The sequence below is a fragment of the Colias croceus genome, chromosome 18 (assembly GCF_905220415.1).
Source record: "Colias croceus chromosome 18, ilColCroc2.1".
In the NCBI taxonomy this organism is placed as follows: Eukaryota; Metazoa; Arthropoda; class Insecta; order Lepidoptera; family Pieridae; genus Colias; species Colias croceus.
The window spans coordinates 636,763-649,987 of NC_059554.1; the positions used below are offsets into that span (position 1 = coordinate 636,763).

General features: G+C 34.0%; 2 protein-coding genes across 4 annotated transcripts in view; one reads left to right on the forward strand and one right to left on the reverse strand.

Annotated features, from left to right (window-relative positions):
* LOC123699506 (atlastin) overlaps positions 1 to 6,713 on the reverse strand; it is a 35,032-nt gene extending 28,319 nt beyond the window's left edge. The window contains exons 1-2 of one of the 3 annotated variants that reach the window (XM_045646468.1): positions 6,590 to 6,713; positions 6,339 to 6,435 (exon numbers count right to left, since the gene is read on the reverse strand). In XM_045646468.1, the coding sequence (XP_045502424.1) occupies positions 6,339 to 6,372 (34 nt within the window). In that variant the 5' untranslated portion in view covers positions 6,373 to 6,435; positions 6,590 to 6,713. The other 2 variants (XM_045646466.1, XM_045646467.1) reach the window with 2 other exon arrangements.
* Positions 6,714 to 6,996: 283 nt separating this feature from the next.
* On the forward strand, positions 6,997 to 13,225 carry LOC123699520 (viral IAP-associated factor homolog). The gene is made up of 5 exons (XM_045646488.1): positions 6,997 to 7,127; positions 7,198 to 7,330; positions 8,685 to 8,913; positions 10,186 to 10,394; positions 13,011 to 13,225. The coding sequence occupies exons 1-5, from the start codon at positions 7,122 to 7,124 to the stop codon at positions 13,121 to 13,123; spliced, it is 690 nt and encodes a 229-aa protein (XP_045502444.1). The 5' UTR covers positions 6,997 to 7,121; the 3' UTR covers positions 13,124 to 13,225.

Genomic DNA, 13,225 nt, shown 5'->3' on the forward strand with positions numbered 1-13,225 from the left:
AAGCCGTTCTCTTGTCATATTTGTTACCGCTCGTTATATGTTAGTGCAAAAGTTTAATTGCAATACAACTAAATTCGTGACAACTAGAGGGCTTAATTATGATATTAGTAGAACACGAACGCTACGTTTTACGTGTCAATCGTTTTATAGAAATTGTGTTTATGTCATGCGATGCTCAAATTGCTACTTTTCTTGTGGCATTTGGTAATGGATTACAAAATTATTTGTCTTTGTTAACTGATGCTACAATGTTCCGATCTATTTTATCTCCTGTCTTATTTAGATAGGTTATGCAGCAAATAAATAATCATTATTCTTAGGTAGGTACACTATGCACATTGTACTGTGTACATGCCAAACAGGTATTTTTGTTCATTCTTAGACTCAAAACTTTTGCCATATTTATTATTTGGTTTCCCTTTTTCTAGAGCTGTTTTCCGTTTTATAGACTGTCCATAACTAAATATAATCACTTGTGTTGGCGGCTGGCGCAAACTAAAGATCTTTGTGTCATGGCCGTCTAATTAGGCATAAGTCGTATTAGGCACTTGTGTTTTCGTTTGTCCTAAATGTCTCTGTCTCGTGATAAAACTTTCCAATCGCACATGATTAACGAATCTTTCGTTTCTGACTGCTACATGCGTTGCTGCGTGCCAAAAATATTTTACATATCGCCGCTCGACGCTGCCAAATCAACAAACAAACTCCACATCTAATGTTCTATTGCTATCAAACATGTATCTATAAATTTAAATATCAATAGGCATCTCTATTAATGAGCCAAGTATTGGAATATTTACTCTGTTCGATAAGATGAAATGTACCTATCCCAAGAATGGCATTGCTTGGCCATTTTTTGTTTAATCTGTGGAATTTTTCACGACATTTAATCGTACGTAACAATTTTTAAATGAGCAAGACAATTAAGGCGGACATTTTAAGCGTTTCGATAATAAACTCATTATGGCCGCTTCAAGCTCGTCTAGACAATGATCTTCTGAACTACATCCAGAGGCACCTTAATGAAAGTATCTAAGATGTCTACATCTTCATAAATATAGCTACTATAGATTTGGTAGTGTTTCAATTTACATAATATCATAAAAGTATTGAATTGTCTCAAGTCGAACCATCATTATTGACTCATTTCTTCGAGATTTTGCCAATACGCATGTCAATTACAACGCATTAGTTTTACCAACACGTGTACCATCTAATGTTCAAATAATGTTCTCGTCTAACGAAACCATATCTAAATAATTCGGTGTTAAATCGAATTAGTGTCCATTGATATGCGTGTCGGTGCCAACGACCGATACAGAAGTAGGGCAAGATTTTAATAGTGTGCCACGAAATGCTTGTAATGTACCCTCTTCATAATGGGCAGCGTTGGCCCAATGTTGATCGTCGATGTTTGCCGCTAATACGGCGATTATGAATAGACTTCTACAGTGACGGTCGATCATAGACATTTAGGCTCTCTACACTATCGTGTTTGCATCTACTCGCCCGACGCTGGCCATTGTAAAGACTGCCCATAAAGAATAACTTCACCTGAATGTCACCTATATTGTTATTTAAAAATCAGTGCTATTTGCATATTCGTTAACCTCAGCATACTGAGTTAGGAAACTTTCCGTATGGTTGAAACCTAATTGTTAAATAATATGACGATTTATATGCACACTTGATATTCGTAAAAGTTAACGTTCTTTTTAATATGCAGAAACTACAGATTTAGTAAGTACTTACCTGAATTATAAGAGGCAATATAAAGAAGTATTACAGCATCGTATTGCAGAAAACAGGGCATCAATTCACAACAATACATGTAATATAACCCTTTTAGGTCTACCGCCGTCCATCCTGTTGCACTTGCCAAGGACAAACGTAACCTACTTAGCCCTGTACATTGTAGAAATCATACATCTATACTAATATTATAAAGCTGATGAGTTTGTTTGTTTGTTTGAATGCGCTAATCTCAGGAACTACTGGTCGGATTTGAAAAATTCTTTCGGTGTTAGATAGCCCATTTGTTGAGGAAGGTTATCACGCTAAGACCAACAGGAGTGGAGCACTGCGGGTAGAACCGCAGGGCACAGCTAGTCATACATATTTGCAAAACAAATCTAAGTCCCGTTACGAATCCGAAGTGTAGATAGAATAATTAGCATAGTGATAAGTGAGTTTTCTCTTCGATAACAACTGTTTAGGAAACATTCTTTCGCGGTTTCTATGTTAATGTGCCATTTGTATGCATTTTCCATAATTTAAATACACTTTCACCATATTCTAGTGTGAAGAATGAAGATTAACACAATGTGCGTGCATATGCGATTTCCATAACAAATGAGTCACCTTTTATAAAGTAAGTAACAATATAGAACAAGAGATAATTATTCATTATGAGCTAATGAATAACTAATACTACGACTTTGTCCGACGTACGCTGGGTTTCAATATCTAACTCTGACACTATTTATATGAGTCAGTCTTGTAAGAATAATCTAGCTAGAATATTGTTTTGTTTGCCTTTCCGCTAGTATCCTACTAAGTATATAATATTAATAGCGGTCCGCCCCGGCTTCGCCCGTGGTACATATTATGAAAAATAGATGTTGGCCGATTCTCAGACTTACCCGATATGCACAGAAAATTTCATGAGAATCGGTTCAGCCGTTTCGGAGGAGTATGGCAACGAATTTTATATATGTATATGTATTAGATAAATGCGAAAGTTTGTGAGGATGTGTGTGTGTGTGTGTGTGTGTGTGTGTGTGTGTGTGTGTGTGTGTGTGTGTGTTTGTTACTCTTTCACGCAGATTCTACTGAACCGATTACAATAAAATTTAGCACACATATAGAGGGTAACTTGGATTAACACATAGGATAGGTTTTATCCCGGAAATCCCATGGGAACGGGAACAATGCAGGTTTTCCTTTGAAAGCGCGGGCGAAGCCGCGGGCGGAAATCTAGTACATGAATAAACAAATGGCTTCACAACGGATTAAAACGCAATTTATTATTAAGCCCGACGTTCAAAACACTTCGGCGATCGAACTCAGACGCACTTGTCTTACCGGTGTTTCAAATTGTTAAGTAGGATTAAGTCCACTAATGATATTACAGTGAATAAATAATAATTAGTAAGTAGTTAACGACTTCGACTTCGACTCGGGAGAGATTTAGAGAGTACACCCTACTACGTAAAAACTTTTCCTATTTTTAATATTAGCATAGACTATTATAGATATAGAAAACATGAGTCTAAAGTAAATAACGTATGTTTTAAAATAAATAATAATATTCATTGCATTTTGGCGACCATCATAATTTACGCGAATATAAATTTAGCACCACCTACGTGTACATCCCCTGCATTCGCCAGTTGACTCACAGTCCTGTTTGACAGGGGAATGATAGTGCGTCCCAGATAAAAACTGGTAGGTGGTAGCATACATCGTGTTGCACTTTACTTTTCAGTTTTATTTTCATCTACTTGCAATCTTCATAGTAATTTGTTGATATTTGCTTGATTGAGCAAAAAACATATTATGGACATCGACAAAAAATTCTTATTTGTGTATGTTCAAATATTAGCCTCCGTGTGTCTCCTTATTCCGTTGTCGAGGATTTTTACGATACCGTTCCTAGTTTTATTTTCTAGTCAAGGTCTAAGATCACATACATAACGAAATTGTCTACTTGTCGAAACTAATAATAATTTGACGAGGAAATAAGCCTTGTCCGTAACACCACCCACTCCACGAGTTGCACTATTGTTTGAAAACAATAAAGTACACAATGAAATTACATAAAATAAACATGCAACCGATTTATAATAAGCTACGTATACGATATTATATGACGTTACTCCGCCGACCTCAGGCGAGGTGAAGGACCAAACCGACTTGTTCCGCGCGAGAAAAAATTACGCGCATTTTGTAATTTGCACTTTTTGTTACTTATCTCGGCATAAAATAATCGCGCCAGAATCCTTACAAGGCTAAAAATCGAAGACTTTAGGTTTTACTGCGACAGTCCGACGCGGTCAGTGGCATAAGATACCCTCGCTAGAATGTACGTAATAATGTTACGTCTTTGCTGTCTCGGCAAAATACGTTTACGACCTTAAAAATAACATTTCGTTTCTATAAAAAATATTACGTTATAGGTTTATTGTCAATGATCCTTTATCCTAGACTTACTCAAATATTAAAAAATAGTCCTGAATCATCAAATAACAATCATACAATCCTAGCGAAGAAAGGAGGCCTCTACAATTGAATAATTGAAGTCAGATGAATCAAATAAGCCAATGAATATAGTAGACACACACTAACATATTAATAACTAAATAAATTTTAGAGTATTTGTTTTTGATTTTGCACAAGAAATATGGAAATTAAACATGACATCTGTAGATTTCTAAACTTTTGACACACTCATTCTACAGCATAATAAAAACCTCATAAAAACATAATAAATGTAAGTAAAACAAGTAAATAAAAACAGAATAAACACAAAAAGCAATCCGTCAATCCAGTCCACTACCAATAGTTATAAAATCATCATTATTCAATGATTATTCAATAATATTAATAGATGCGAGTCAGTTAACTTATTGTTGTTTGTTTATATCCATAAAAATTATTTTAATAATTAAATTGTAATTGGATTCATTTTTTCCATTTTTCATATCAGATATATATGACAGTGCAATAAAGAATGAATATTTGGTGTCACCAGATACAATTAAAAAAAGAAAGCAAAGAAATTGGAATAAGCACAATAAATATTATAAATTGTTCAAAATACTTTCCTCTGCCTGTATTTGCACCAGAAGAACTACTGAATATAACTAACTCTAACATAGAAATCTTTCTTTTTTCACTATTTATTAGTGTATTTTATCAATTTATTGAAATCAACATTTCATTCAGTAGTTTTCCATATCATATTTAAATAAATAATACCATATTCAAATCATATAACGAGCAAATAGACAACTCAATAATAACCATAATTGACTGAAATATAAATTAAAATCAGATAAACACAGTGTGGTTCTCAGAATTATAAAAACAAGCTGTCAAGGTCAATTCCATCAATGGAAACTTAGATAAGATTTCAAGATGAAATGTTATTTGATTCAAGAATATCACAATTTAAATGTAGTTTTAAATCACTTAGAATAATTATAAAAAAGCATGACACTCCTCATAAGCCCAAATATGTCGATATAAATCTAATAAAAAATAATTGCAATGTAATTATTTACTAGTAGCTTTTCACCCGCGTCTTCGCCTGCGTTTTCAGAGGAAAACTCGCAGTTCCCGTTCCCGTGGGATTTCCGGGATAAAACCTATCCTATGTGTTAATCCAAGTTACCCTCTACATGTGTGCTAAATTTAATTATAATTGGTCAGTAGTAGGCGTGAAAACCATACATACATACATACAAACCTTACCTTTTTATAATATTAGTATAGAAGATGATCAATTGAGAGACAACTCAAGAAATTCATCATTTTTACATAATAACAATTAAATATCAAATCAAGGATGAAAACAAACAGAAATCAATATTTTCTTTGTCTTTTTATTCTACAATCTTAAAATATAAATAAAAACTTATTAAAAACAGCAATACTTTATTATCTCAATGTGATTTATAGATCTACAATTGATAAATATCATGCCCAGTGGCTTTTCTCTTATCTTTTAGTATTATGATAAAAGTATGATGTAATTAAAACAATAAAATAGCATGGTGTCTTTTGTACACTCTACTATTTTTATAAAGAATAGTGCATAATAGAAAGTCTTTAACCAAGTTTATGTAAACTATAACCAATAAAGAATAACTAAGTTCATATCCATGTAATAAGAACGATAAGAGAAACACAACAAAACCAAATATTATCAATAATATATCACAATGAATAATTGCTACTGTTGAATGCAATAACAATAACAACGTAAACTATCTAAATTATTTTAATTTGTCATAAAATTTTATCGAGATCAATAAAAAAATAGAACATACATACACCTCAACAATAAAATCCTTTGTGTGTAGTAATGGGTAATTTTTTATTGATTATTGTCATTTATGGAATTTTAATTGGCATAATATCGTTTTAATTGAATTATTTCGCTAAGTTCACATCTATTTATCCGAGTGTATTCTCGATTATGTTTTGCACGAAAGGTCGTGTTAACCTTCAAGTTTATTTCAATATACGCAAAAGGTTAAAGAGTAAATAGCAATTATTTTCGATGATACGTGACAATGAATCTTGACAAGACATATGATAATAAAAACATTTACCTGAGGCAAGACTTCTATCGGATCCTCCCGTCATTTTCGCGCGCTCGCTGCACTCTTTATGACACACAAAGCGTGAGGAGGCTAGCGCACCTCATTCCTTGAGGACCAGCACCAAAATCCAGGCAGCAATTATAAAAAGAACCCATTTTCAATGTCACAAGTCACACGAGGGTAACTGGCGCGACGCAGCAGTTTGCACCACGCACTGAAGACACTCGCACTCTTAACTATAATATTTCAACAATGATTACCTTCTTCCTCATGGAAATTCGTTTCCTGATGTTTGTATTCCTCGATATCAGCCATGACCAATTTATTTATTTCGTGAACTGACTTGACTGAACATAGCGACATGCAATTTTTCCAACACGACGCAGGATGACAACATAACATAAAAAAGACGTGTCAGTGTCAAAATAACCGTTTAAATTATGTAATGTCGTTTTTCTTTAAAAATTAAATATATTTATTGTGAAGGTTTAAAACGATGATAATAAGTACATAAAGAAAAAAGAACTAATTTTGTGATGAGTTCATTTTATTTATGATAATAAAATAATTTTTGTTAAACTTAAAAATTTTAATTCAAATACCGATTAGAATCCGATTCACATGTCAACGTCGTGAGTTTTTCATGTGTCAATTGTCATATAAACCGTTAACGTCATGTGTCATTTGATTTTGGTTTCCCTTTCGGGATAGGTGTCAAATTTCCTTTTTAAAAATAAATCTAAAAATTTCCAAATTTTGTAAAATAATTGTGATAAACAAAACAAAATAAACATGCAGGTGAATAGAACGATCAGTAACTATTTAAGATTTTCTTAACCAAGCTATAATAGTTGTTTTGTTATTTCAGAATCCCAATGAAGATACAGAATGGAACGATGTTTTACGAGCCAAGGGGATATTGCCCCAAAAAGAAAAGGAAATATCCGAAGATCAAATAGTTAACATGATTGAACAGACGATACAACAAAAACAAGCCGAAAGTAAGTTCTTTACGGTCTACTAATCACAAAACTTAAAAAGAGGTTATATACACCTGCGAGTATTTACTGTTATATTTTTAAACCTCGCTAAGGAATCTATGGTTCTCTGTCTTTTATATGATCAGTTGATACATTAAATAATGTAACACGAAAGTAAAGTTATATATAATATTTTATCACCAATATTTCAAGTACCTATATAATATATGATATTATTTACATGCAATTGGATGAGTCAGTCATATTCATTTGTAATCAGTTGCCATTTATCCTTGTGCTTTGCCTTTGTCAATGTTTAGTAGATACAGTAATATTATGTAGGGGAGCGTTCAAGTATTACGTAACGCAATTTTTGTATATTTTTGACCCCCTCCTCCCCTTGTAACGCACCATAACGTTTTACTATACCCCCCCCCAGTCTCAGAACGTTCCGTAACACTCAAGTGACCACTTTTACCCTAAAGTCGCAAAAAAGTATATTACAGATTTTATCCTTTTTAATCCGCAACACCTGCGTATTATGTTTATAATCATCATCACTAACAAGTACTGACAAAGAGAACAACAATAAATGATGTTTAATACAATCTAGGGATTCCCAGTGAAATATAAACAAAAAGGTTTGCCAACTTACGAGAACAAATCAAAAATGACGACCAGACTAATTAATACAATTAAGGGATTCCCCGTAAAACGTAAATGAAAGTGGTTGCCAATTTTGGAGTTTTAATTCACTAATTTTTTCTAAAAAAAAACAATGTTACGTAACGTGTTGTAAGAAAGACCCCCTCCGCCCCTGTAACGCATCGTAACGTTTTACGAGACCCCCCCTCCCCCCAAATTGCGTTACGTATTACTTGAACGCTCCCTAAGCATGGAGGCCCTGAATAAAGAAAACAACAATACAATACAAATTCTTTATTTACCACACACATACAGAAGAAAAGAAAAAGAAAAGAGAAAAACATATAACATGTTAAATAGGCGGCCTTACAGCTTTCTAGCGATCTCTAACGCAACATTTGGACAGGATTAGTTTTATGAAATAGAATGAGATAGGTGGTGTTTAAATTAAATTAAAGAAAAAGACGATATTTACATTCTGATAATTTTAAAACTTAATCAATACATAAATGATCGTATATTGGATTGCCTTCTAGTATATTATGTGTGTTCGATTTATTACGCACATATCTTGTATTGTTATTGTTATAGCAATCACATCCATTTATAAGTAGGTTTTTAACCAAATGTTTATACATAAATAAAATTATGTGTTCTGTGAAATCTACATAAACATTTAAATTCTATGACTACTTATTGCTAATATTTATATTTATCCTAAATCTTTCAGAGGACAAGCAATTATCAGAACTAGACCTCGACGGGCTCGACGAGCTGGAGGATTCAGAGGATGAAGCAGTAATAGAGCAGTACAGGAGACAGAGGATAGCTGAGCTGAAGCAGCTGGCGGAGAAGACCAAGTTTGGTGAGGTGCGGGAGATCTCGGGGCAGGATTATGTGCAAGAGGTGAACAAGGCTGGGGAGGGGATATGGGTTGTCATACATTTGTATAAACAGGGGTAAGATTTTTAAATTTGTAATGCATGCTTAGTAGGTAATACAGTGTTTTTATTGTATAGTCGAGCCAATTTAAGGTCTCAGCACACATATGGGATCGGAAAGGGATCGTAACCGTAACGCCTTTCGCCTCGCTGTCAACCAGGCGTCAACCTACCGTATGCACGTGACGAAAGCGTATCAGCAGCGCCTGTACGTCAACTCGACTACGGCTAGGCGACACCGGCGTTACGCCTGAAAACGGTAAGTACGGCAAGTCGTAAGCGCGGGGACGGAGAGACGTAAGCGCGAGGACGATGAGCCGTTAGCACTGGAATTGCAAGTTCGGAGCCTGTTCCGAGGGGAGGCGATTACGTTACTATTCCGATTAGTGTGCGTTGCAGTAGGGAGTTTAATACAAATCATTCTGAACGGTTCGAGGCGATACGGTTACGATCCCTTTCCGATCCCATATGTGTGCTGAGACCCTTAATAGGCAACATTTGACGTATCAATTTTATCTTCGAAGAGAGGTAACCTGCTTAAAAACATCGATTAAAGTGTATTAATCGATACGGATTCGAAACATTTGTCAATCGAATTTATTAACTTATGATGATTTTTATTGACAAGTAATCAATGCATTCGATTCTAGATATCAGATTTCGATTTTTAGAGTAACGTCTCTAGTATTTAAAAAGAAAAAAGGTTTATTGACACAAAATTGTAGCGACGTCAGTTCTTCAATTCAGAAATTGTTTATTATGTTTAGGATGGTTTATCAGTAAAATGAAATCTTAAAATAACTTGTATCGGTCATTATAATTATAAATATGTAATCGTAATTGAAAAAAGTTAAGCAAATGTGCAGTTCTAACAAAACGAAATATCATGTTATTCTATGTCGTCGTTACTAGGTTACGTTGTTGAATTTTTTTGAACTGTCAAATGTTGCCTATTAAAATGGCTCTACATCTTAAATCATCTCTTAAATCATGTTATTCCAAAATAAATTTTTGAAAATTATTCAAAAGAGGAAGTAATAAAATAATAAAGAAACCTAATTTCTCTCAATGTCAAACTTTTTCTGTAAGAACGCAAAAAAAACTTGAATTGCTTCTCCCTATTAATATAGTAAATTGAAAAAAAAATTAAAGCGAGGCGAGAATCTTTAAAAAATTTTCAGGTACATATTTGTGAACCTCAATATAATGTTTTTAGACAAAACATTTCTACAAAAGCCATGTTATTTTGCCATGACAAACAAATTTCATAATCACGTTAAAATATTCCAGAATCCAACAGTGTGCACTCCTCAACCTGCACCTCAAAGAGTTAGCAGCCAAGTATCCATACACGAAATTCCTGAAGGCCATCGCACAGACGTGTATACCAAACTTTCCCGAGAGGAACTTGCCAAGTGTGTTTGTGTACTTTGAAGGAGACTTGAAGAAACAGTTTGTGGGACCACATGAGTTGAGAGGCACTTCTCTCACTACTGATGGTATGTATTAAACTTAAAAAATCGGATATGTAAACTTGGCACCCGACATTTTTTGTGTTCATTTCAAACATTTCAATGTGTTAAATTTTTTTAAATATCACATTTTTTTGTGTTAAAATCAAACATTTTCATGTGAAGTAAGTTGTGAAACTTATTTTGTTTATAGTTGCTCCAAAAAAAAAGTAAACAAAACAAGTTGTTATAGGCCGACTAACGTATCCTGCCGCGTTCACAGTACTCACACTTATGCAATTTCACTATACAGTGTGTTCAAAAATAATTGATTTTAATTCAAAATGCGACTCTACTTTAAGTGTAGACTTGAATTGTAAATCAGTGTACCTCAGTGTGACGTAAACGACGCAAGGTGCAAACTTAACTTGGTGAGATGTAGTTGTTAGTTATCCACGCTCGCAAATGCAAATGTCGTTATTAAAACAAAATATCGACATCACAAGGTTAAGTATTTGCACATCCCTCTTTCTTTTAGGTATTTAATTTTCGATTCACTGTGCCGGGCGCTAGGGACACGCCAACTGTTCTGAAGTCGGGCGGTTAAAAGGTTAAAAATTTTTGGAGTTTATTGTAGTGCATTTCGATTGTAGTAGATAAAAAAAAAAAATATTTTAAGAAATTATTTTATTTTCTACACCATCAACTGATTCCAAACATAATGTGATTACGACGAATGTTAAAAATAACTGATAAATGGCTGTAGACGTAAAAACGTGACACTAAAAAGTGGAAAAATATTCGTTTGATTGAATGCGGATAATCTAAAAAATCGATTTTCAAAAAATGTTATCTCAATAATTTCCGATATGAAAATTTTACGATTACCACAAACGTTTAAAATGACTGGTCCTAGAGGTTTGTATCGGAAAATTATTCGATTATTTATAGTTAGCCAGAAATTGATTTAACCATATTCGAAACGTTTTATCTCAATAACTTTCGATTCGAAGATTTTACGATCTTTTTACGATTACAACAAACTTTAAAAATGACTAAAATGAGCCTACAGGTTGTAGTGGAAACGTCGATTTCATTTTATCTCTACTACACACAAACAAAATAAGTTTCACTACTTAATACTTATAATATAATATCGAAAACTTTCACAAAAAATGCGATGATGAAGTCGGGTGCCAAGTTCATTAAGTGCTAGCGCGCAAGAGCAACTTTAGTCTCCGCAACTATTTTGTCTGTCCCATTAACTCTATGGGCTAGTAAGAAAGTGCGCGCACTTAGCGACGCATCTCCCCATAGAGTTGATGGGAGAGACAAAATAGTTGCGGAGACTAAATTTGCTCTTGCGCGCTAGCTCTTAGCCTAAAAAATGTTAACATCATAAGTAATACCATAAAACGACTGTCATGGCTGCGTGCGAGCGGGACTCACTACCGCAGGAGCGAAAATCGAATGAAACATATTATGTCTGTACAAATCAATTTCAGCTCTCATAATACAATCCGGATGAATTTTTAGAAATACCCAAAATTTTACGGTCAAAATTTCTATGAAGTAGCAGATGCTATTTTTTATGGATTTTGATACGAACTTACGCTACAAAGGTGTCATACTACCGAAATGCTTGACTGAATTCAGAATCTTAATTCAAAAATTGATACCCATAAAAAATAACCACCGACATGAAAAAAAAAAAAATAAACTGATACCCGGTAGCAAGCTTCACACATGCCTAATAATTCAGAATCAGATTATTTACAGCATACTATCAATTTTGCATTACAACTGAAACGATACGTCATAATCTAAATTCCGGTATTTGTGTTTTCTTGTTTTGTTGACATGCGAAGCGCATGCAAAATGCGTCCGTTTCAATTTTATAACAGGAATTTAGAACACACGATTGACATGTTTTTTTTAATCACTCTGAAAAAATTCAGTTCGCTCTGGAAAAAATCAGATCGCCCTGAAAAAATTCAGATCAAACTATACATGGGCATGCGTGTTTTATGGGTTTATAAATTTTATTTTTTTGTCCGGAATTTAATTCAAACACATGTCTTTGAATACATTTTGTCAGATCGAACAGAAAAATTAAGATCCTGAAAAAAAAAACAATGTGTGCAGTGAACTTGTATGCATTTCTGTGCTTTCTGAATTTAGATAGGCATTCCGGCGGCCGTGTGAGGCGTGCCTTACCCGGGCGACGCCTGACAATTCGAACACCCGTAAAAGCTATAATAACTAAAATATTACATAGTAATTCCAATATTAATACTTTCCAAAAAAGCCTTTCAATGAGCTTTCATAATTCAAAAAAGTTTTACATATACTTTTTTGACGTGACAACGTCTTTTAATTCGATAAAGCCGGCTGCACGCACGAAAAAACATGACTCATGCGGCGTTACCTCGCTCTGACTCATCTGAGGCGTTCCATGTAAGGCTTGAAGTGCGAGCGAGAGCGCGGAACGAGCGACAAAGAAGCACAATCGGACGTTGTCACGTTCAACTATCGTCAGTAAACCGACTTTACAGACAACCAATTTTTTAACAACAAATTGTCTATTGAACTCCTCACGCACAAGTGTAGCTGTATACACTATACATATTTATTAATGTTAATATGAACTCATTTCATTTTCAGAACTCGAATACTTATTAGGACAAGTTGGTGCAGTGGACACAAAGATCAAGGATGACCCCAGGCCCAAAATAAAGGACAAACTATTCATGGATTTGGGCAATAATGATTGGTGATAAAAATTAAGTGTGGACTTGTGCAATTCAGTGTAAATGTGCTTTTATTTATTATGAAATTAAATACAGATATATTTTGTATCAATAAAGTATTGTTCTTAA